We start from the raw sequence: 25662 nt of genomic DNA, 5'->3' as shown, positions 1-25662 counted from the left end.
TCCTGCTGAACTTTTCTCCTTTTTTGAAATTGCTGAGGACAAAGTATTGTCACTCAAAGTGATCCTCCCAGTACCCGCCACAGTGGTACACTACCACACCCCAACAAAAGTAAAAGCTCTGGTAGTTTCCTATCTATTAAATAATGTAATGACAAAAATTCTCTTACTCAAGTTAAATAGAAGCAAAATACTAGCCTAATTGCAAAAACAATGAATTTCTAAAATTACAGTTAAGGAGAAAGTATTTTCTTTTATCCTTTAGAAATTATTTTAAAACATTCTTTGGAGATGGTATAAGCAGGAGCACTAGAAGAGTACTCAACTGCTGTGATGAAAGTAAGAAGTATTAAGAGGACCAGTTTTTAACTAACTTCTTCAGTGACCAATGTAGCACTAAGTACTTGACAAAAGCTCTAACTAAGATTAAAATTTGCAAATGGCAGGTAGAAATTGTGTCTCGAGGTTGGACTGAAAAGGTGAAACAGTTAAAAAATAGTAAAACATAACTATGGTGAATCAATAATAAACTAAAATTTAATATTTGTGTTTGTATTTCAATAATTTCATCATAATTTTTAAGAAGGGTGATTCTGGAAAAGGAAAGCAGATTTGTGCGTGAGTATGTATGTGTAAATTTTCTAAGAAATGCCGGGAATTGTTCAATGGATTGATTATTTTGCTTCTAATATAAAGGTATTATTACTATAAATTTAGTTATAAAATTATATAGTATTATAATTTGCAATTACAAAAATAAAATATTTTAGACTCCTAATTAAAATGGCTCTTCTTTTTTATAACCTAAAATTCTGATACGCACTTTAAAAAAATATTTTAAATAAGAAAATTAAACATACCCCTTGTAAGCAATCAACATTAGGCTGTAAATTATATATTTTGACATGAAAACAAAAGAACAAATATATAACAATTCTGGCTGTGACACAGTGCATTAGTGAGACTGATAAACTACTACTTCATGCTGATAGCATGTTGTGGTCTCAAATCTATTACACTTTTGAATTGATGTGCTATTATCTTTGGACAACTTTCACACTGGGAGGTGATCTAAGCAAGAAAAATGTCTTAAATGAAAAGCTTATAAACAAGATAGATTTCACTATTGCTACCTGAGTTAATATGAACTATCAATAATTATTCAAAAAAATGTTTGAGACACAAGCTGTTTTTAACATTTTACATAAAATTTGCAACATCTGTCATTATACACTTTAACAATTAGTAATTATATTGAATGTGAAAACATGTTTATGGGAAGTACAATATGGTGTTTTAACCAATCTCTGGGAAAAGTAGGAGGGAAAATACTAGAAACTGTTAAGCAGATTGGAGGACAATTCATTTAGTTATGTTCTCTACTTTCACACTTAGTTTTCACAGTCTTAAGCAAGTAAGACAGTTATATAAAAATTAAATATAATCACAGATGAACATGGTATGAAGCTACATTCTGAAACAAAACATTTCTATTATGACTTATTTAAGTTAGACATGTCTATAGTCAAGCAAAAGCATGTTATAGATTTTTTGGGGGGAATGTTAAGAACTGAACAACAACAATTTGCAGAAATTACTGTTTTTGTTTTAACCATTATTAAAAAGGCTCAAATAGTTTTAACATTTTAGTTATTTCACATTTTAGTTATTTTAGTGTCGTAGCCATGGCTTCAAGTATAAAAATCTATATTAGAGATTTCTTACATGTTTTAATATATCAATTACATCTTCTGTTGGTATAGTAGTTATTATATACTAAGTATATTAAAATTCAGATAAAAAGAACATCTTAAAATTCCTATGTGCTATTGGTCAAGACTTCATCCATTTAATTATTAATTCATTTAATTAATGATGACCTTTTATGCCTAAAATTGTCAGAAAAGTTTTTTCAATACATTTGAGAAGGATGAGCAAGATAAACAAAGAATTTCAGGTATAGATGTAAATCTTTGAAGAATGAAAGATTGTATGAAACACTGAAGGCATCCTAGTTAACTACCAACCTGAGATGCATGTGACAGTGAACAAGAAGTAGATGACAAAACAGAACAGCACAATCAGTTCAAAGAGAGGGGAGGGGTTTCAGTAAGCTTACTGGACACCTACTTACCATATGACAAGAAAATATTATCAAATTTGAGCTCTACAAAATCTCAATTGTGTGTGTGTGTGTGTGTATGTATTATTAAATCTACTATTTATTGTTATTAGTGCTGAGGATTTAACCCAGGGCCTCACATATGCTAAGGAAGAATTCTACCACAGAATTACTCCCCGCAACCCCATAATCTACTATTTTAAGATAGAAAGATAGAGATTTAATGAATTTGTCAAACATTGTATAGGGGAAAACCAGGACTTTTTGGCCCCAAAACTTACATAGTCTCTATGTGGTAGCTACCTTAACTTATTTAAAATATAAACCAGTGAGATAAAAAAGTTTCCAAGCTCCTATTTTAACTATTATATATCAATCTGGCATTTACCTCTTATCTAAAAAATTAGAAAGATATTAAACTTTTACAATATTTTGATGGCAGTGAGCTTGCCCTAAGCACTTTTGTTGGAAAGTCCCTTACTAATGTCTAATGAGAAATTCTGAGAGGAGGTTAAAAGCAGAGGAAATGGCAGTGATACCCTCACTTCTTGGATTTTGCATTTGTGTGTGCTTAATGTAATACAAGATTCTTCACAATATTTTGGGATGAATTGTAGCATGATCTTGAAAATATTTTTTTAACCTCATAAAGGCTGGCTAGTTGTCTCATGGCTAAGTACATGAAGAGGTAGAAACCTTCTAAATAAGGTGTTAGCATCTTTGCATCTATTCGACCAAAATATCTGACAAGAACAAATTAGAGGAGATAAAGTTTATTTTGGGTCATGATTTTAGAGATTTAGTTCAGGTTCTGCCAACTCTACTGGTCTGGCCCCAAGGTGAGACAACACATCTTGGTGAAAGGGGAGTTGTGGAGGAGTACGACTCACCTGCAGGCAGCCAAAAAGCAGAGAAAGACAGGGGAAGGGGCCACAGGGAAGAGGAAATTCTTCCAGGGCCTACCCTCCATGACCCACTTCCCCAGTCACACTTCACCTGCCTACAGTTACCAACCAGTCGGTTATTCAAACTCAGATGGACTAGTTAGTTTACAGCTCTCACAATCCAATCATTTTACTTCTGAACATTCCTGCATTAGCACAGCAGCATTTGGGGGACACTTATATCCAAACCATAATATAAGATAAATATATAAGAAAAAATATAAGATAAATATATAAGAAGTGTTCTAATTTGGTGATATTTTCTCTGTTGGTGAGTGCTACCAAGCATATATTAATCAAAAATTAATAATTTATCCATTCAAAATATTCAAGAATGTCTAAGTAGTGCTTTTCTAGAAAAAAAACTACTTCAGAGAGAATATTTGTAAAAGTTAAATTTGGAAATATTTCCACCAATATATAATTCAGAATATATAATGTTGCAAAAATAATACATGTCCTCTAAAACAATTTCTCACTTTCTAAGTTGCTTAAGGGTTTCCCTAAACATGGTTCCAAAGTGAATTTTTTTCTGTTTACTTACAATGTAAAATTACAACCACTACCAGTTTGCTGGAATATGCTGTAGGTGAACACAATATCTTTACTTCATTTTTATATGGTGCTGAGGATCGAACCCAGGCCTCATGTGTGCTAGGCAAGCACTCCACCACTGAGCCACAACCCCAGCCCCAAATTTCTTTCTTTCTTCTCTCTCTCTCTCTCTCTCTCTCTCTCTTTCTTTCTTTCTTTCTTTCTTTTTGGTGCTGGGGATTGAACCCAGGGCCTTCTGCATGGGAGGCAAGCACTCTACCAACTGAGCTATATCCCTAGCCCCTTATAAAATCTTTGAGGAAGAATTACCCATCCAATTTTATGAAGAAAAAAGATAAAAATGTATGAGTACTCAGACTAAGGTTACATGGCTAGACAGATGTTGAGATTTTAATAGAGATCTGTCTCAAAACCAATGCTTTCCCAGTATACCAGGACAAGAACACATCGATAGTATATTAGTATAGGATGTAATTGGAATAAGATGATTTTGGGTGGTAGCATTTTAAGTGGTTCAGAATATGAAGTGAGATGTTACAAAATCATAAAGAGGGTCAGAGCAGAATCAGAGGGGTTATCACATAGAATTTATTAAGCTTAGGTGGTTAATTGCATGTCCAAGAATTTAATCTTATGGGCTAAGAAGAAAAGGCTCTCAGAATAGTGTAATAGAAAACAAGTTTTACCTCAGGTATGAAATAAAAGAAGAAAGAAATAAAATAGGCAAGAGTATATTAAGGAAAAATGAAAAAATGCTGGAATAGATAAGCAATTATCTTTGACAGGGTATATATTAATTGGTGATGAAACCAGAGGATGAAATTCTGGAGAAAAAAGACAGCTTTAAAATTGAACAAAAATTAATTCTAGGAAAAGATAAAATCATCAGGTAGCAATAATTTTAGGTAGTGATAAAACACACACATGTAATATACAAAAATATACAGAGTAAAGATGATTGAGACATATTCACAGACAATTTAGTGAAGGCAAAAGGATTTTTAAAACAGCCTCACAAAATAGTTGCTGAGGAAGAGAATGAGGGTGCTTCAAAATGAAGAGGTCATATTCAGAAAGAGATAATGATTAAATCACAGCCATTAACTATGACCAGAGTAAAGGCATCCATGACCTTTTACTTTGATCATGTTCACAGAGAAGTGACTAGAAATGTGTCAGGAGTAATTAAGAATTCATTTCCCTAGGTACTATGGAAATTAAGGTTATCATATATGAATATTTTATCCAGATTACTGGTTATCCAGAACCAAACATTACCAGGATATACAGTATTGCAATTTAGTGAAATTATGCTTGCAGAAATAATTGAAGGTCTATAGTTAATGATTAATGCATACTTTCTTGGTGTTTTAATTGCTATTAAAAAGAAACTGGTTCACGCTAATTAAACAAAATAAGACTCCCCTCTATTGTACAGTACCTTCATCAGGCACAAAATACACCTGAAGCTTTCAACACCTTAAATAAAACTGGGGTCTACTTTCTGACTGATGTGGAGACAATGCATCTTTCAAGGCTTTTATTGATTCATTCCAAACATTTACTACTTAAGTTAATTAAACATCTCAAGTATATGAATAGTTGTCTTTCATTATTATTTGAAGATTTTTTTCTTCTTAAGAACAAAATTATCATACTTGGGGTTCTTGCCTATAAGAATTCACCTACTTCTTTTCAAGAAAAGAAGTGAGAAAACCAAGAAATTTTGTCCTGGCAAAATTAATTAAGGCTTCATTTATGTCTGGCCTCCCTACTACATAAATAAAAGTTATACATAAATAAAACAAAAGAAAAATATGTTCTTATCATTTGGAAAGAGGAGAGCTACTCTCTGATAAATGATATTCATTCAACACTTAGCCAATGAGGTGCCCTTTCCTAGGCAATTGTTGTCATTTGGTCATTATTTTTAAAAACATTAATGGGGCAACTATCATGTGCCAGGGGGTTTTACCACCATTATTCCATTGAATACAACCTTATTTTGTGGAGAATTGTTATTGCATTGGAAATTGACCTCAGATTTAAATAATGTGTAGGTGATCACACAGTTAAAACAGTGGAACTAGGGTTAAGAGCCAGTTTTATCTGACAGCAAAGCACTTGCTCTTCTCACGATGTTACACTGTCATGTATCCCTACTATATCTACTAGGTTTACCTTCATTTTAGAGCTACTATTACAGCCTACTTTCTCATTTTAATTATTGGCATGATTTAGGCTAAACAACCAAGTGAAGCTACAGCATTACAAACAGCTAATAATAATCTCACATTTTAAAAAAATTATGGTTTTGCTTTCCTAATTGTAGTGACCATCTTTGAATTTTAGTTTCACATGTGATTAGAATGAAAGTTTTTTAGTTCAGTGTTAAGAATGGTTTGGGAAGCCTCAATTATAATGCCAATGGAGATACATGGATGGAAGTTCATTCTTTATTATAAATTCAGAACCAAACTTTATTTTTGTTTTACACTTTTGTGAATACAGATTTACCTTTAAATCTAATATTTTATATTTAAACACTTGAACTTCTTGAATAATATTTAATATACTCTCTTCAATTTAAGTTTCCCCTTTTCTTTAGATACTGTGAGAAGAAAATATAGACAAATACATTACATTTACTTTGGGAACTACATGTTTTGGAGGTCAAAGAAACTTTCTCTGTGAAGGAGACAATAAAAGGTAAATTATTTGCTATAAATTGGCAATAGAAATCAGGAAAATTCAAATCCAGAGTCATACCTGTATTAGACCAAAGGTGCCTCTTACATTTGATCATATTCTTATTTGCCTAGGTATAAGAAACTACAGGCTTAAATAAGCTTTATTCTTGGGAGCAAAACTTTGGTAACACTGGCCCTCTTTGTCCAGAAAAACATTAGTTTATTCTGTAGAACTGTCCTAGTCTTGATGATGAATTACATGGTCACTACAGAGCTTAGGCACTGAATTAGGCCTACAGTAGCTTCCTGAATTATCCTCCTCTAACAGTGTAGGTTTTTAAAATTCATTATTATTATTTTATTTGTAGTACTGGGGATTAAGACCCAGGAATGCTATACCACTGAGTTACATCTACAACCCTTTAATTTTTTTTTTTTTTTTTTTGAGAAAGGTCTCACTAAATTGTCCAGACTGGCCTCAAACTTGTGATCCTTCTGACCCAGCCTCCTTGGTAGCTGGGGTTATGGGCAGAGCCTCTGTGCCTGGCTTTACTAGGCAGTTTTAAAGAGACAACTTGAAATAGCCCTTAAATATACATGACACTTAGCAAATTCTTGTACATTATATTTCCTCCTTCTATTATTGTTACAAATACATACATATCTCCTTACAGACCTTTTGAGAAATACTGTAATTATTCAAGATGCCATATTTTAAGAGAACCAGAATATGACGTGTGTGTGTGTGTGTGTGTGTGTGTGTGTGTGTGTGTGTGTGTGTATGCATGGTACTGGGTATTGAACTCAGGAGTATTTTACCTCTGAGCTATATCCCTAGATCTATTAAATTTTATTTTTAGGCAGGGTCTTGCTAAGTTGCCCAGGTTGACCTTGAACTTGTGATTCTCCTGCCTCAGCCGTATGAGTAGCTGGGATTACAGGTGTGTATCATGATGCCTGGTTTTTCCAACTGACCATTATCATAAGTTTAGATGAGTAAACTTAGGCCCAGGTCCAATTTTGAAATTTGTTTTCAGTAACCTTAACTATTTTATTTTTATATCTCTTTTCCATATTGTGTGATATTTTCCCCCCAGGTAATCCAGGGTCTCCCCAAGCTATGTTTAACAAAAAGATATGGCATTAGTTGGTCAATTAAAGTCAACAGGCTACCTTCCCAGGCATATTTCACTTGAAGCTATCTATATCTTTAATTATGAAAGATCTTACCACTTACTACCTTCCTAATGGTAGTTGGTTCTCAGTAGGTAGGTGGGGCACAGTTTTTCACTTGGTAATGTTTTCCCCTGGTGCCATAAGGTCAAAATGTGGTGCCCACAGTTTTTATAGGCAAGGCTGATTCAGACCCGGTTTTTGTATGATTGCCTTGCCTTTCCCTAGAACCACTTTAAAGTGAAGAGAAAAGAGAGAAATAAGGATAATATCTTAGTAGACAATACTTCTGTTTAGGTATTCCATCTTTTTAAAAGATGCAGCAATTGATCTCATATTAAAGCTACCTAGGACACGTCAATATTTAAATTAAAAATGCACTAATAAAGATGTAATCTAATATGCAATTTCATACATTAATAATTAGCAAAGCATTATAAACTGCACGGTAAAAAGCTATGGGAACATAACTAATGAACTATCAATGCCAAAGTAGACTTCATAATAAAACAAGACTTTAATAAATCTTTTATTAAATGGTTACAAATGAACCATTTTGTTAACATCAAATAGGTTACTATGAAGCTACTTAATTCACATATATAAATGAGGAACTTGAAGGCAATTAACTTTACAATTGATGAAGGTCAAGGCTTCTCAATGAGAGTTACTGTACTATACCTTTAAGTGCTACCTCTATACTAAGTCAATTCTAAGTTTTTCCTCAACTGCTCTGTATTCTTGCAGCAGCTATTATTACATATTGAATCAGCTGAAGTATAAAATAAACAAAGGACAAGCTATAGGCCTTCAAGTACCTTAAAAGTGAATTATCCAAACTCTAAAAAAATAGCTTAAGGAAAAGGAATTTTAAGGAAAACCATAAGCAAGTATTTGGTATTATGTGTAGGCAGTGATTGTTATAGAAAAATGATATAATAATAAGAATTTGCTTATCAACTGCAAATGCTTATTTAGATCTTGATGTGATTCTAGTAGCCCTAAAACTCACTGAAGATTATAGACGAGAGCTACTTATTACTGAGTAGAAGTGTACAGTACATGATAATATTGATTGTCTTCAGGAGAAGCAAATGTTAAATTCATTAGAGAAAGGAAATAAACATTTTTATAGAAGCAAGAAACTGGTGGGAAAAAATGCTTTCTAATAAATCAAAATAAAAGCTACACTGAAATACAAGACAAGGTGGAAAATGTTTTATGCTTTCTCTACCCATTCATATAAACTGCAAATCTCCAAATTACTGAGATTTTCATTTTATAACCAACTATTATGAAAATGTGCTCAAAGGAGAAAGGGGAAGAGATTAAGAGAAGGAAAACCTAGATTTCTATCTACATATAACTGAATTTTATACTTTATATCTTATAACCTTTTGATGATGGTTTCAGAAAAGTGAGAATTAATGAGTATATGTACAGATTCAAATAACTGCCATAGATGAAACTATACATTGGATTTAAAAATAGTTAAAGGCAGATGTAAGTCTGGATAAAGTTGTTAATATAGCTGAAACCAAGCCTGAGAATCATACTCAATAGGGAACCTTAACTAAAAAAGGAAAAATCAATGATAAATAAGACTGGTTCTTCACCTCAAGAGTTCCAACCAAGTGAGACTATTAAAGAAACCACAGTAGTACTGTGTTGGTACAGTGGGAGATTTTCACTTCACTGCTTAGGTTGATTCACTGAGTACCTGCAAGTTGAAAATTATTTCTTCTGATTAGCAATACTATAAAATGTGAACAATGGATAACGAGAAAATGATAAAACTATATTACAGATTAAAATTTGTTAACGTGACACACAGTTTTTGTATTTCTATTTTATATTTCTATTCATTAGTGAGATAATATCAACTGCTTTTTCCCCTACAGCAATTCATAATACTATATAATGTAATTCAATTGGTGGATTATTAATGGTATAGCTTTAAACTGGAAGAAAAATCTCAGTAACTAGTCACCTTGAGAATGATTTCTTCCTTTCTTTCCTTTTTTTGAGAGGGCAGTACTAGGGATCAAACCCAGGGCCTGGGACACACTAGGCAAGTGCTCTACCACTGAGCTACATACATCCCTGAGGAATAATTTCTTGTATGGTCTGAATGTGGAGAAATCAGCTATAACTTTACATGTACCATGGATTGACTGTCTTCTAATGAGCCACTTCCTTTCCTAAATCTCCCTCCAACCAATATTCATTAGTATAATTTCAGGAATAACAAGAATAAATTCTTTCTCACATTTATTCCAAATCTTTTCACTATAACACATGCCTTCAAGGAATACTAACTCTTTTATTGACAGTTTGCAAAGCTTTTCTGCTATACAACATCACTAAAATTAGACATGTTTCTGATGGTTTAATTTGACATATTTCATAAATATTTGTCAAAACAATTATTGTCAACTACAATGCAATTATCCATATTCAATTTGATGACTCAACTGGAAAATTACTTTTTCCTAACAAAATTTTTCCAAATGACAATAGTGAATCAGTGTTGATTAGTTGTTCAGTGTGTACTAATTAATTACACTGGGTAAATTTAGCTCTATGCTAATAACCTCAGGAAAAACCAACTGGATATATGACTGGTTGTCCTAGAGAAAGAGAATGGTGCTGTTTGGCTACTTTTGCTTTCCTTTCTCTTTCTAATTTCTCCCAGAAGAGTGTTCAATAATACAAAATAAACAATAAAACTCAACTACTCTTGGCTGACACTATAGATAAAAAGATAAGAGTTCTTTGGAACCTTGTTCTTAGGTCAAGAGTAAAAGAAAAGACAGATTTTTATTGTTGACAACTAACTGTGAGGACCTCCTACTAGCTCATCCTCAGGGCATAAGTGGCGTAGATCATAGAGCTAATGAGGAGAAACAGCAGCTCATTCATTTTGAGACAATTTCTTCATCCAGCAGCTAATTTAAATGTGGCAGTTAGCCAAAGGCTCTACAGGGCAGGGCATCTGGGGGACATTCTCTCAGAGGTCCAGAGTCTTCTATTTTTAAGTTTTTATATCTTTTTCTTTGAGTCTAATAAAAGCTTGGGGCAGTGAAGAAATAAATAATAACAAGCATGTTAGGAGAATCTTGCTACAAAGCTGCCAAGGGCAGATCCTCCAATTCAAAATACAAAGGAGACACTGACCACTGAGGTTCTGTTCAAAGTAAAAGGTGAAATTTTAGTACCCAGAGGTATTTAATACTGAAATGGATTAGCTCAACACAGCTTTAACTGATTTACACTTCTGTATGAACAGATAGTCACCTGTTAGCCAGCTTGAGCTATAAGTCATAACTTCAGAAACTCAATCATCAGAAGGCGAACAATGACAAAGAAAGATAGTGGGAAAGGGAGTAAGAACATGGGAAGAATAGACAAACTCTAGATAGGGCAAAGGGGTTGGAGGGGAAGGGAGGGGGCATAGGGTTATTAACAAGGATGGAATGTGAGGATCATTATTGTCCAAAGTGCATGTATGAAGACACGAATTGGTGTGAATATACTGTGTATACTGGGGATCTGCTATGAAAAATTGTGCTGTATATGTGTAATAAGTATTGTAATGCATTCCGCTGGAAGACAAAGAGAGGTCCATGGGCCATCAAAGAAATAGGACAAAACTGTCTGGTATAGTTTCAGATTACTAGTTGTCTGATTACAATCAGAGGATAAAATTTTTAGAGACAGACATTTTTGTTCACTGTAAGGAAGAATTTTCTACTAGAATTGTCCAAGAATTAATAGAACGTCTTAGGAAATAAGGCTGGAAGGAACTTTAGAGAATAAGTCCAATCTCCCCCATATTGTAAGAAACTAAAAATATCCTTTATAAATGGTCATCTGACTGGTGCTTAATTATTACACTATGATTTCACCATATAATAGATAAATATAGTCTTAAGAGATTATGGATGTCTACAACAAAAAGATGTTAAATATGTTCATTAAACCAACTGTCAGGAGACTGAAAATCACATTTTATATCTCCTTTGTTTTCTCTACCAGTCTGATAATTTGAAGAAAAGAAAAGGAAAACAAAACCAAAACCAAACAGTAGTAAGAAGTTTACTGAGGTCATTTATTCTCCTCTCTCGGTGGGAACAAAATGTATGAAAAGAATGGGAAAGCTTACTGACCCAGTAACTAAACAATTACCAATAACCGGGAGCTGAAAAACACAGAAAATCTATGTATAATAAATTTTTCTTAATAAGGAAAGGTGGACTATTTTCTTTTTAAATTTTATATATGAAAATGGCTTGTTGACTACTGTAGAATATGCCCAGTTATGCAGGTACATCATGTGGTGTAACAATCAAATGCTCTAAGAGGCTCAAACACAGGCATTACCTGCTTTCCAGTGGTACATTACTGCCAAGGACCCAGCTGTCCTGCAGCTGGACGGACTCGGGTGTGGTTTGCAGCTCGGCGGGCAAAGCAGCCGGCGGGGCCGGACTCTGGTTCCTTCTATTGGTCAGGGAGTTTCTATTGAGAGAAGTGATGGATGGATGATGCTGTGCAGAGTGCTGCTTATGGGAAGGCGGCAAAGGCTGCAGGGTAGACTGGCCTTGGTTGTTTGCAGGTTGCTCTGAAAAAAGAGAAAAGAAAACTCATATGGATATATATATCCATGCACACTACCAATTTCTTGGGGATCTGCTGTAGACGAATTAGAATTAAAAACTGCATATAAATCTGTAACCTAATAAATTTGCATATTATTCTATTAAGCGGGTGTTCAGTGACATTCTCTAAGAGCAAGTTTACCCTTGATACATAAAGTTCTAATTAATATACAACAGATGGCAAAATTGCTTTTGGTTTTAATTTGTTTCAGATTTTTTTTTTCATCTGGTTTTATTAACACCTACAGAAAACAGCATCTGACAGCTCCCCTAATGTGCCTTTAGACTTTAGCTTTTTTTAACAAACCAACCCTGAAATTAAATGGGTAATTTCGGTAGAACACAAAGGTTTTTGAAATGCATATAATCCCTATAATTATTTAATGGAGTTTTTTTAAGCTTTATTTAACTGCAATAAATTATTACAAGCTAGTTGCTAAACAGCAGTCGACTACTCTAGTTTAGTGCATTTCAAATAAGGCAGATCTGCACTATGATCTACTAATAGACGCTAAGTATTCTTTAGCAGAAGGTCACTCTGTGAAGCAGATGTTGTTTCATGGATACTTAACAGACTGAATCACATCTGATTACAACGTCAGAAGACTCATATACTTAATGACCGTTACATCCATTAGAACACACACAGAACAGATTTTCCAATTTCACAGTATGTAGTATAACTACATTTTGGAGTAAGTCATAGGTGACCAGAAAGACTCAAGCCATGTCAATGGTACAAATATTTTTTTCTAGAACAGAATCATAGATACAACACAAAGCTGTGTTGTATCTATGGTAAAATCCCTAAAGCTATTAAATCAGAAGTTAAAAATTGCAAATTAATGTAACCTTTGAGACCTACTTTTCAATCTCATTATCTAGCTTTGGACATGCTAGAATCGACAAATACTACATTTTACCAAACAGATGTATGACTCTTTAATTTAATGCTAAACTTATTAAAGTTCCACATGCAGAAGATGTCGATTTTTTGCTAAATGCAGTTTAAAATGCAATATAATTTTAAAGTGATGCATTAAATCATGCTATTAATATAAATGCACATATTAAAAGAGAATAGGAAACACAGGGACTATCTTTCATCTAAAACGTGAATTCCAGCAGTGCTTATTAAGTCAAATAACATAGTCTAACACTGTAATTCCAGATGCATGAAATGAATCCATATTTAATAGTTTGAATATATGTATTATCAAACCTCTTTACAGGGTACAACAATAAAAATAACTCCTCACATAGCATATAACATCAGTAATTATCACACATTTTGAATGGTCTCTAATAATCCATATCATATAATCTAATAACTAACAATTTCTCACTCTTGAAGTGAGGGATATATAATACCTAAGTATATGAAAACAGAGTTAATTCCTTGTGCTGCCTCTATTCTTGAAGTTCCCCATACCAGAAACTGCTCATATCCTCTTTGGGTCACTGGTTTGGTGCTCACAATAAATTGTGAATGTCTATAGTTAAACTGAAATAAGCTTTTCAGAGAATGGGAGGGTTAAAACACCACATATAGTTCTAACTGTATTAGAAAAAAAAGAAACTAAAAATTTAAAAATAATGAAAAATTATCCAGGTATCATCTAAATATTAGTATGATCTCCCCCAGCACAGATTAAAGTCTCTATGAATGGCTTTAAGGTGTATTTCCAGAAGCTGTTTTTAGAATGACATAGTGAATTGCCTAGATTAGGTGGGTGTCAATGGAATAAAAACAGAGGGAGAAAAGGAAGAAATATTTCAAACAATAAGGAAACAAGACTATGCCTAAAAGGAAGTATAGGATCAGATGACCTTATGTTGTTTTTAAGCATGGTGCCAAAAAAGAATTGTATATTTTACATGTTATATAAAAGAAGTCTTTATTAAATATTATACTATGTAAAGAGCAGTATATTAGAATTCAGAAAACCAAATTTAAGTTCTAAACTTTGGTCATCATGATAACATACATTTTTTTCTGATCTAAAAAGAGGTCTTAGTGCACTCTAAGGATTCAATGAAATCCATTCAACCATTCATTAATCATGTATTTGACCATTTATTCCACAAACTTTTACCTACACTGTATGTTCCACTGATATGCTAAGTCTCTAAGAGGTGAAAACATTGTGTAATTGGTAAAATAAAGCATTTTGAATATTAAGACCATTATTGAATATCAAGAAATTTTTAAGATCCATTGTCATCACACATTTCAATAAGCTAATTTAGGATTCTTAAAAGATATCCAGTGAGGAAAACTTCCATTTAAGTTTTCAAAAATGTGATGTTGTGGTTTTCCTTAGTTCATTCATTCATTTTTCAGCATGTATTGATAACTTACAGTGTAAAAGACACCATTCAAAGATCCACACTATTTCCAGTGATACCCAGGATAATTCAGCACTGTGTTCTATCTGTTGGGAATTCTTTGATTTGATTAACCAGGATTACTAATAAATAAAGCTAGTCCAGATGACAAATACTAGGTATCTAAAAGTTGAAGGAATAGAATTAGTGCAGAGTCCCAGGGAGACAGGCTTCGTGGCCAGAAGTTTAAGTTCTGTAGTAGACTGAACAACAGAAGGAAAATCCAAGAATTCAACTAGGGTTAATGTTAGTTCTTGAGGTTTAGGCTAATGGTAGCTTATATGTGTATTTGTTCATACCAACTTAATCAAGATAGAATTAGTATATAAATTTTTATAAGTTAAGCATAGACAGAAAGGAAGACAGAATATTAGTGAAGAATTACATGAGAAATTACTGAAGTGGTAAAAAGTGGGAACTACCCATATTGCTTTTGATTGAAAGATTAATTCATAATCATTCCTTGTTTCCCAACCAGATACTTACATCCTGAAGTGCAAGAACTCTAGCTTAAATTTCTCTGGATTTTTTAGTACCTTCATTAAGTTTTGTACTTCAAAGACTCCTAAGACTGTACTGATTGATTGAAGACATTTCTGCAGTAACAGCACTGGTCATCTTATTCAAGCAGGTATCATGTCACATAACCCAGATACTAGCTTTGAAGACTATTTCTTTGTAACTATAGCAATTGTCTTGGTATTTAAAATCTACCTATTAAGATGTATACATACTGAAATGATTATATAAAATATATAATATATAAAATATAAATATATAAGGTGCAACAGTATATAAAAAGTTTATATATATTAAATATATTATCAAAAAGTATTTTTTCCTTGTACTTTAAAGCTTATGATCAAATATGCTCTTAATGAAATATTTGTATACTCACAGCATTAAAAGATAACTTTCTTTTGGAAACTAACCTTTTATTATCAAAATATTCTTCTCTGCTTTTTGAATAAATAAAATTCTTGGCATTATGTTAGCAAGATATGATTACACCCAACCAGTGCCTTTTCTCAGATTGCTCTTTTTCCTTTTCTTTTTGCAATTTCCTACTGTTCATGTAACTGTAATGAAAGCCCAACAGTTGCTTGTTTTCATTTGATTAGCTGAATGAAATTTATAGAAGATATTTTTTAAAAGTCACATTTTATCAATCATAGAGATTAGATAGAAAAGGCTTTGGTCATTTTGTTCTGCCCTTTGCCATCAAACAACTCAGCTCTTCAACAGTGTCACTTAAAACTGTTAGTTCCCATGTTAAATCATGAGCAAGGGTGACTTGCATTCTGGTAGACACTGAATAAGGGGTGAGGTATTTTGACAGTTGTATTACGGAAGTAATAGGAGCCACAGAAACTACTGGATAACAGGGTAGATTCCTGTTAGTTTGGACAATTTACAGATCCTCAATTCTGAACAAAAGTAAGGCATTTTAACTGAGCCCTGCCAGAATGGAAACTTTTGACAAATTTTCCTGGATAGCAACTCTGCTATTAGGAATCGGTGGGCTGAAAGGTGACACTGAGACAAATGCCCATAAACATGGGATATTTATTTTTCATGAGATACTTTCTTAAGTAAGTTACTTAATCACTCTGAGCTTCATTTATTCTCTAATGCTTATCTAAGGGATTTAAAAGACATAGTGCCTGATATAACAGAACTAAAAGGTAACTGTTAAGAAGAATAGAGAAAGAACAAGTCCCTTTAGAACAAAACATCAGGAGGAAAAACAAAGTAACAGAAGAGCCTTGCCAGCAATTAATTCAATTATCACAAAAAGTATGAACACAGAATCAAGTATGTCTGAAAAGGAAACATTTTGCTTAAATAGGTAAGAAATCTATAATTAGAAATTCCATAAAGAAAACAACATCTAGTGTTTGAACCTAACTGGGCTTATGTGGGTCTTGCTCTGCTGCCCCAGCTGGCTTCTAACTCCTATGTTCAGATGATCCTCCTGCTATGGCCTCTTGGGAAGCTGGGACTACAGGTGTGTACCACTACCATATCTGGCTGGATTTTTTGTTGTTGTTGTTGTTGTTTAATTAAAAGACATTACTGGCAGCTCCCAGATCGCTGTGTGCAATTCAGCTCCAACTCCTCTATGGTTTACAACTTAGACTGTGGTCTTCAGGGAGCAGAGTGGAAATGGACTTTCAAATAGGAAAGCTGGGAGAGAAAATAATACCTGCTGGGAGATAAAATATCTTTGTGTGAGTGTATGTCTGCATCTGTGTGTAGGGGGGGAGGAAGTGAAAGGTGAGTGTGAGATGAGAAGAGGGGAGGAGAAGGGGCTGGCACTTGCTTTGAGCAGGTGTGCACAGTGGGAAAGGTGTCACCACCACACTAGAACTGCTTTGTCCCACCCACTTCCTTCACCCTCTGCCCCTCTCTTCCTTCCCTAGATCTCTGTTGTGGGCTGGCTGCAGAGGCTCCCCAGGGAAGAAATACCCTAATTCGGAAGGCTGAAAGCTGTGCGGTGTTAGAATAATTGCAGTGTGAGTAAAGTGAGCCAACTAAAGACAAATGGAGAGAAGGAGAAAGGAAGACGGAGGAAAGAAAGAGGGAGAGAGTTGGAGGTAAAAGGAGCTAAGGAGAGAAGGCAGAGAGACAGAGGGAAAGAGAGAAAGAACAGAGCATTTTTAATTTTGCAATGCTGCTAGAGAAGCCTGAGAAGCCATGCTCACAAAACACCTGCAAGGTACTCACCTGCATGTGGCTTGCTTAAGTTTGGGTGCTAATGTCAGAAAAACTGAGTAAGTGAATAAAAGCTCTGGTCTTGGCCCTCTCTGGGTTTACAACCTGATGCACAGAGAAGGCTGAAGAGGAGCCAGGTCCAGCGACTGGTGATGAGCACAGGGCGGGCTTAAAGCCTCTGTTGTTGCATCCTAAAGGTTATTCATTCTCCCTCCACTTCTGGGCTGTATCTTCACTTCGTCTTAACTGCCTCAAAACAAGTTTTCTTCAAAACTGACCTCTTTCTTTAAACAAGTCACCAAACCAAACCATAGAAAACCCCTTTTGCTTTTCTATGTATTACTACCATGTGAGTTTTAACTAGTGACCTGCAGTTCAAGCCCATCTTTCAAGTATACAGGGTAAGATTATAGTTAGCTTTTGATTTTGAAAATCTCAATCCAATTCTTGGTTTATATTCATCTTTTATTCCATTGTTATTTAACTCTGTGCCCTTACAGAAATTTCCCTTGTTTTTTGAATAGTAAAACCAGACAATATAACTTCCCTCAGTGGCTACATTTCAGGAACTAATAGAAAGGTGATATTATAAATTAAACATTTTCATTTTACTGCTGGGCGATGCACACCTGTAATCCCAGCAACTCAGGAGGCTAAGGCAGAAGGATTGGAAGTTTGAGACCAGCTTTAGTAATCTGGCAGGATCTTCAGCAACTGAGCAAGACCCTATCTCAAAATAAAAAATTTAAAAAGTACTGGGGATGTAACTAAGCAAAATTTGTGACCCTCAAAATAAATTATCAACAAAATGTATCCTTTTCCCAGAAAAATCTCATAAATATTGCAGACATTTAGTAGTCATTATTTCCTACAAAGAAAAAAATTAGGTAGCAAAAATTTCCCTTTTAAATGGGGAAAATGTGAATTAAGGAATATGTGTTTATATTCACACACAAACTCAGTAAACATCAGAGTTAAACAAAAATAGCAAGGGCATTGACTTTTCCTCTCCTTTCTAGCTCCTGCCAATATGACATTAATAAGATAACCACTTTGGGCTGGGGTTGTGGCTCAACGGTAGAGCTCTCGCCTAGCACGTGCAAGGCCCTGGGTTTGATCCTCAGCACGACATAAAAATAAATAAAAATAAAGGTATTGTGTTCAACTACAAGTAAAAAAAAAAAAAAGATGACCATCTAAAATGGTACAATGGAAACTGGAAAAGAAAGTCATCACCTCACTCATAAAATAATTTCCACAAAAAACTGTTTTTCTGATCATTTTTCTATCTAGGATTTTCATATATATCAAATGTTCGAATATGAATTGTTTGTTCAGATACCCATATAAGGCCTTTGTTAAAATGCAGCATTATGTAAAAATTTTTATCACCATAAATTATCTGTCAGAGTTGCATACAAATTCAGTGAAAATTTAAAATGTGTTATAAAAATTCTAAGATGCTATGTAAACAGCAATATTATTTTTGTTATCAGATAACTGATTATAAAGCTATTTATATAAAGACACTTGGGTATGAAAAACCTTAAATATACATATGAAGGTATATGAAGATTTGTACTGACTAGACAGTATTAATAACATGAGCAGAGATGTGCTGATTTACTGTGCTTGTTGGGTTAATGAGAATGTGCTTTGGTTTCTTTAGGGTCATTCTTTGATATAAGGATTTGAAGATATAAGGTGTGAGTCTTTAAATCTTTGCATTTTCTCTCTTTGGGTCCATTATACTTTCTATATCAGGCAATGTGGCAGTCTAGATTACCTGCATTTCCTTCCTATAAAATACTCAGAACTGCTGGGTTAGATATAATAAATACCTTTTGAACTAATTGGTTTAGTGTATCATTGAGTGTATACTATTTTCCAGGCTCTGTTCTAGGCACTGAGGACACAGCAGTGAACATAACAGCCAGTAATCTCAGCCTATCCATGGAGGTTGTTGTAACTGAATTGGAAAGAAAGGATGAGCCAAAAGCAGAAGGGACAGAAAAGATGTTGAGAGCATATAAGCTGACACTGTAGTTTCTCTGAGGACGTGTGCTGGTGGTCTCTGTAATGTTTTTAATGTCTAAGGAGGAGACAATAGACAATACCTCACTTGTACCTGAGACCTAGAGATAATGCCTAGACTGTCAGTTAAAAGGTAGACTTTAAAAAGCTTTTCATTGCAAAGGGAACAATAAGAAATTTTCCTATGTTGTCCTAAGCACTGGATGAGAAACAACAATAAACAAACTGAAGTTGTACTGACAGACCTCAATTTCCCTGGGGATAGGATATGAAATTGAAATGATAATATCAATGTGGTTCTAGAACCCAAAGACCCTAAAGTTACATGTAATCCTGGATCAGCAATGCTCCTGCCTAAATACTCAGCAGAAGCCAGCACAAACTTTTTTTAGAAGAACACTCTCAGGACATATCCCAGTCCACAGATCAAGTCCTGCTTTCAATGAGTCTACCGTTTAAAGTTATAAAACCTAAGGAAACACAGTCTGTGTTAAAGCTAAAGTCTACAGATAAAACAAAGAGCAGGCATTTATCTCTCCAAATATTTCAGATAGGGCTGGGAACACACTCAGTGGTACAGGCCTCTCCTAGCTGCCCCGAGTTCCTTTCTAGACCTTCAAAAAAAAAAAAAAAAAAAAAAAAAAAAAAAAAAAAAAACAAAAACCAAAAAAACCACCAAACTTCATATAGTATAATGGTCAGATAAAACTAAGTATTTTAAAATGTTTAAGGACTTAAGATACAGGAATTAGACACTGAAAAGAAATGAGGCAGTCTTCAAAAGCAGAATGTCTATAAATAGGAGAAATACAGTCACTGAAATTAAAATTCATTGGGTGGTTTAAAAATATATTAAAAACAACTATAGAGAATAGTACCAAATTGGAAAACATATCTAGGAAAATCACTCAGACAGCAGCAGAGAGTGCTTGCATATAAGACAAAAAGACAGAATGAGAGTGCTCAACCTACATCCCATAAGAGTTCCAGAATTAGGAACAGAACTCTCTTTGGACCTAGTTTAACGACCTTTTCCAAAGGTCTTAATACCATACTCACAGCTGTCAAGTTATACAGACCATCTACTTATTCATCTCTTTCACATTTCATCTGATATTCCGTTTTTTTAATGGACAGCAGGATTTTAGATTATGCTTTATTTAAAAGTAACTTCTCTTGAGTAGCAAAAACTTCTCTTTGACAGTATTATTCTGGATTCTATAGCTGCTACTCAAAAGTGTACAGTTATTATAAAAATTATTTCACTGGGGGAAACAAATATAAACAGCTGTCTTTTGCTTGTTAAAGTAGTTTATCTTGTCATGTAATTAACACTAGTGATGTCACACATATATTATCCTCTGCAGAAGTCACAGTTTTGCATAGTCATTTCTAACAGAAACATACATAAAATATATATACTATACATACATAGAAAACTGGATAAAAATATCTTTAAAATGTTTCAGTTTATGTTTTAGGATATTGTTCTATCCATTTTAAAATATTTTACCTGAGAGAGTAAGCAAAAGGAAGAAGCTGTCCCAATCTTGACAATAAAGAATTGTTGACATAAAATCAATAAACACTTTTCTCTCTCCTTATTACCTAACGAGCATTTGATTTTAGTGCAATTAAATTTTATTGACTTTAAATGGAGTATATGAAATGATATAAATAAAACACATAATACAGACAAGGACAGTCTGGAAGGCAACTAAAAGCTATATTACTATGTGACAAGTGGCTTATGAAGAAGAAAAGGAAATTAAATATTCCAAACAATGCAGAATTTGCTATGCGTTTCAGATAACATATTCTTTATCTCAAAGAAAATGTTTGGTAGAGAAGAATAATATTAGAAAACATAGGAATGGGTCCTTGCTCAAGCTAAAAGGAACTATATGTAAGTCAATTAACTTCTGAGCCTCACTTTTTCTCATTTGCCAAAAAGAAATGGGATGGGGAGAGTAAAATAGAAGTCCTGCACTGAATTCTGAAGTTTTCCAGTTTTAAAATTCTCTTTATTTTAGGAAATACAAAACATAATCTTGAAACATATTAGCTTATGTTGTAAGTATTAAAATTTTAAGTTAATTAAAAGTTCCATCATATTATCTTGTTATACATATAAACAATTAAGGGACACAGTAAAAATCCCTTTTCTTATATGTAAATATTATAAAACCCCACCACATAAACCCATCTCATAAATATCACATTATATTACCATATGGTATAGATATTAAAATTATTTTATTTTAAAATAAACTCCTCTGTCTTATGGCTTAACATCTTAATGTATGGATAGTGAAATTAGTTTGTATAAAATTTCAATTTACCACATATTTCAATATTAAAATGAATTCTAAAATCATCTGTGTAAAAAGTCAAGATGTACAGGGCACAGTGACTAATCTCTTTAATCCTAGTTATTCTGGAGGCTGAGGCAGAAGGATTATAAGTTAGAGGCTATCCTGGGCAATTAAGCAAGGCCCTGTCTCAAAAAAAAAAATTTAAAAGAAAACTGATCTAGTCTATAAAATTTGATGACAATTACAATTGTAAATTAGCTAATTAATTTTAGAAAAATAAGATTCAGTATCTCTGAGGCCTTTTTTTATTTTTTAGATATTTCAGCAACTGCATGAAACATAAATGACCAGAGAACACACAGAAAGTTCCTAACAACTGTACTTATCTTGTTTCCCAAAATACATTAACTTTAACACTGATACTTTTTCCTAGTATGTGAGTTGATCTCATATTTGTTATCTGCAGTTTATTGAGTCCATACTGTTCTGTTCAGGTTTTACATTGAAACTGAACCAAATCCTATTTAAGTTTCCTTCCATTCATATTATGGCCTCCAGGCGGAGATGTATTTTATCAAAACATTAAATATTATTTACATGCAATGGCCTTTACTGCACTGGACTTCCCATTGTTTGTATGTACAATGAGGTGGTCTATTAAATTGAAACCATGCAATGATGTTCTTTGATTTAAACAGAAAAAGAATAATAGTTTAAACTGACAAGGGTATGCTTGCTGAATTTTCTTCCGAGTCATTAATAATTTTAGGATAAATTTTTTGTGTTTGCAACATTAAAATTCTCTTCCCTATTTATATTTTTCCTGCTACTCTAATGAGCTATAGAAGGCAGGATGGCATAGTGGAAACAACACAGATGTAACAAAGCAACAACAAAATTGGAACATGTATATGATGTTGCTGTATATACTGCAAGTACTATAGAAATGTGAGGTATTATTATTGTTTGGGAATTTAATGACCTGTACTTTTAAAGCTTTGCTGTAACATTTAAAATAGCAGTACATATAATTTGTGAGCTGAAAGCCTGAGTCTTTCTTTAGGATGCTTAATATCACCAGAAACCTTCCTGCCACACACAAGTTCAAAAAGAAGAGACTAAGATATTCTTTCATGGACTTTCAGATCTTTTATTTCATGAGTCCACAAGAGTTTAGTGCCAGTTTAATAAATTTTCCACAGAAGAAGGGAGTGAGCACTGGGTTTACAGTAGGGAAGAATGTAGAAGACCTAGTGCATGAGTCTATGTGGGCTTCCAGAACAAAATATCACAGACCATGGCTTGAATAAAAGCCATTTATTTTTTTTAGGTCTGGAGGTTAGAAGTCTCAGATCAAGGTCCCATAGGGTCAATTTTTGGCAGCAGCCTTCTTCCTGGCTTGTAGATGGCTGTCTTCTTGTTCTTGGCTCATATGGTTGTAAGTGAGCTATTCTCAAACATTGCTTCTCTACAAGGATGCTAATCCTGTAGGCTCAGGGCTATCCCCTCAGGACTTCATTTAAGACTTAATTACTTCTTTAGAGACCCCATCTTAAAAGACTGTCACACACATAGTTACAACTTCAACATACAAATTTTGGGAGACAAAAACATTCTGTGTTGATCTGGGTTCAAGCTCCCTGTGCAAACTTAATAACTGAAAATCAATTTCCTGTTTTAAGTCCCCCAGCCCCTCATCTGTAAATGAGGATAATAGTTATTGTTAACAGAAGTGTTAAAATAATTAAAAGATAATATATTAAAGTATATTTATAAACTGTGAAGTGATATTTTAATGTAAGGTCTTAATTTCCAAACTTGATCCATTTATTCAAATGAAGTAATAAAAGTTTTTACTATAATTTTTAAGGCATATGTCAGTATGTCCACAAGATCATTTTTTTTCCTATGGGGAGGTTTTTATAAATGGCTTATTTTCATTTCTAAATTTATAGAAGCAAACATCTATCTAGCTATATTTCAAAAATCTCTCTTAACATCACTTAAGAGCATTTTCTTAATATATCACTAATATAAAAGACGGGAATAATGAGATTACAGAAACTACCTCATGTGTGTGCATGGTACACTAATAAACTTGGCTTCAATCCTGTATATTGAACCCATACTTTTAAGTATTGAATTTGTATTCTTTGCATTTAAAGCAGCATACAGAAAATGATGCTTCCACCAAAACATATGAAAATGTAAAGATGAATGGAACAACTTTATGTTTTATGGCATTTACTTCGAAAATCTGATTAAGATAGATGTCTTTAGCTCATAATTCTTCAATGTCACGTTGTCATAGTTCCCATCAGCAAGATGTTTTAAAGGCTTTCGATTAATATTGCATGCCAGAACTGAAATTACATCCTTTGTCGTTTAGTTCTTAATGGTGCAAGTGATATCTATCAAGTAGTGTTTTATGAAGCGTGTGTGATTTTTATTGCAGGCTGTTTTCACAAATCTTTTTCAGGTTTCAGAAAGACTCCTTAAGGTTTACAATAAATATGCCCTTCTGTTGAAAAGCATGATGATTCTTAAAACTGAAGTGCAACTTGAATTATATAAGAATTTATTTATCAGCAAAAAAAATCTCCTATATGAATCTGTTGTATTCTCATTTGCAGTCTTGGATGTTTGCTTTAGCCCAAATATTTTAGAAAAAAATCACACAGTTATAATATATACTTCCAATGCATACAGCTCAAAAAGCCTCCATTAGTAAACATGTACATTATGTTCTTGGAAAACATGCTATATCTGAATATAGTATATACTAATAATTGATGACTTGGTTTGTGCTGCAAAAGTATGTGTTTTATTTTTAAAATAAAATAATTTACTTTTTAAGAAGACACTAGTATTCTGATCTTAATTCCTCAAATTTTGAAACTCAAACACCTCAAATAGAAGTCATTTTCATATATTAAAGACCCATAAAGAGTCATATCAGAATCTTATTGATATATAAGTTAGGGAGCTGTATATGAACAAAAGGATAATTCTTATTTTTCACACTTATTCTTTTTTAAATTTTTTTAGTTGTTAATGGACCTTAATTTAATTTATTTATTTATATGTGGTGCTGAGAATCCAACCCAGTGCCTCACACATGCTTGACGAGCGCTCTACCAATGAGCTACAACCCCAGCCCAACACTTTTTTCTTTACTTTGAACATAAACCAACACATTTAGGTCTGACTTTATCACTAACATGTCCTACTTTTCTACTTCTGATTCCTTTTATCTATAATATTAGGGGATGATGGATTATGATTTCTAAGGTCCTTTTTTTCCAGTTTAAAACAAATTCCATAATTCTATAGTGCTTTATCAAAATACACACACGTTTTAAAGCGGTGGCTGCTAACGCTATATCTCAAATGCTGTTATGTTTTATCAGTTTGTATTTTATAAAATATAAATCTAGTCAAGATAAAACAACTGATCAGAAACATTGTAAAGACAATGACAAGGGGCTTTTTCTTGGATGAGTCTCCCTTGGACCGTATCTCCATAGTTGATGCAAGATAAAGCTGGCTACATCTCTCCTGAGTCAGCTGTGGTCTTTAGGGATCTCCCAGAAATGTGGCTTTTGCCAACTATGTGTCTATTATAAAGGAGAATAAAAATATTAACATCAAGATCGACATCCTTGTCCAGCTTTGCCCCACACATTCATCTTGTTTGGATAATTGCACACTTAAAATTAGAGGCTACTTATCTGGTTCTAGACATTAGGGAATAATGTACATGGAAAAGGTTCTTCAAATTCTAATTCCCCATGGAAGATGACTGCAATTCTCATTAATTCTATAAGGAAGAACTTGTCTCTCCTTCAATGTCTACCTGAAATTTTTCTGCTGTATGTGGTTCACTGAAGGAATGGGGATAGTTCACTTTAAAAACATTCTCTCCATTAGCTAGAATCGATTTCTTAAAGCATTCCAACACGTCCATATCCAGTATATAACAATTCCTTTAACCCCTGATACTCAAAAATATTGTGCACTTAAAAGACAACCCTGTTTTTTAAAAAAGGGACTTACATATTTTCCCTCTGA

At 33.5% G+C, this 25662-nt stretch overlaps 1 protein-coding gene across 17 annotated transcripts in view; it reads right to left on the bottom strand.

Moving 5' to 3' along the window:
* Tenm3 (teneurin transmembrane protein 3) overlaps positions 1-25662 on the bottom strand; it is a 2430710-nt gene that overhangs the window by 177325 nt on the left and 2227723 nt on the right. For all 17 annotated transcript variants that reach the window (XM_078031007.1, XM_078031002.1, XM_078031009.1 and 14 more), the window contains one exon: positions 11865-12102. In XM_078031007.1, the coding sequence (XP_077887133.1) occupies positions 11865-12102 (238 nt within the window). The remainder of the gene's footprint in view (positions 1-11864; positions 12103-25662) is intronic.

Source organism: Ictidomys tridecemlineatus, chromosome 14 (assembly GCF_052094955.1).
Source record: "Ictidomys tridecemlineatus isolate mIctTri1 chromosome 14, mIctTri1.hap1, whole genome shotgun sequence".
NCBI lineage: Eukaryota > Metazoa > Chordata > Mammalia > Rodentia > Sciuridae > Ictidomys > Ictidomys tridecemlineatus.
The sequence above is the reverse complement of the archived record's forward strand: the minus strand, read 5'-3'. Positions and strand labels throughout refer to the sequence as shown.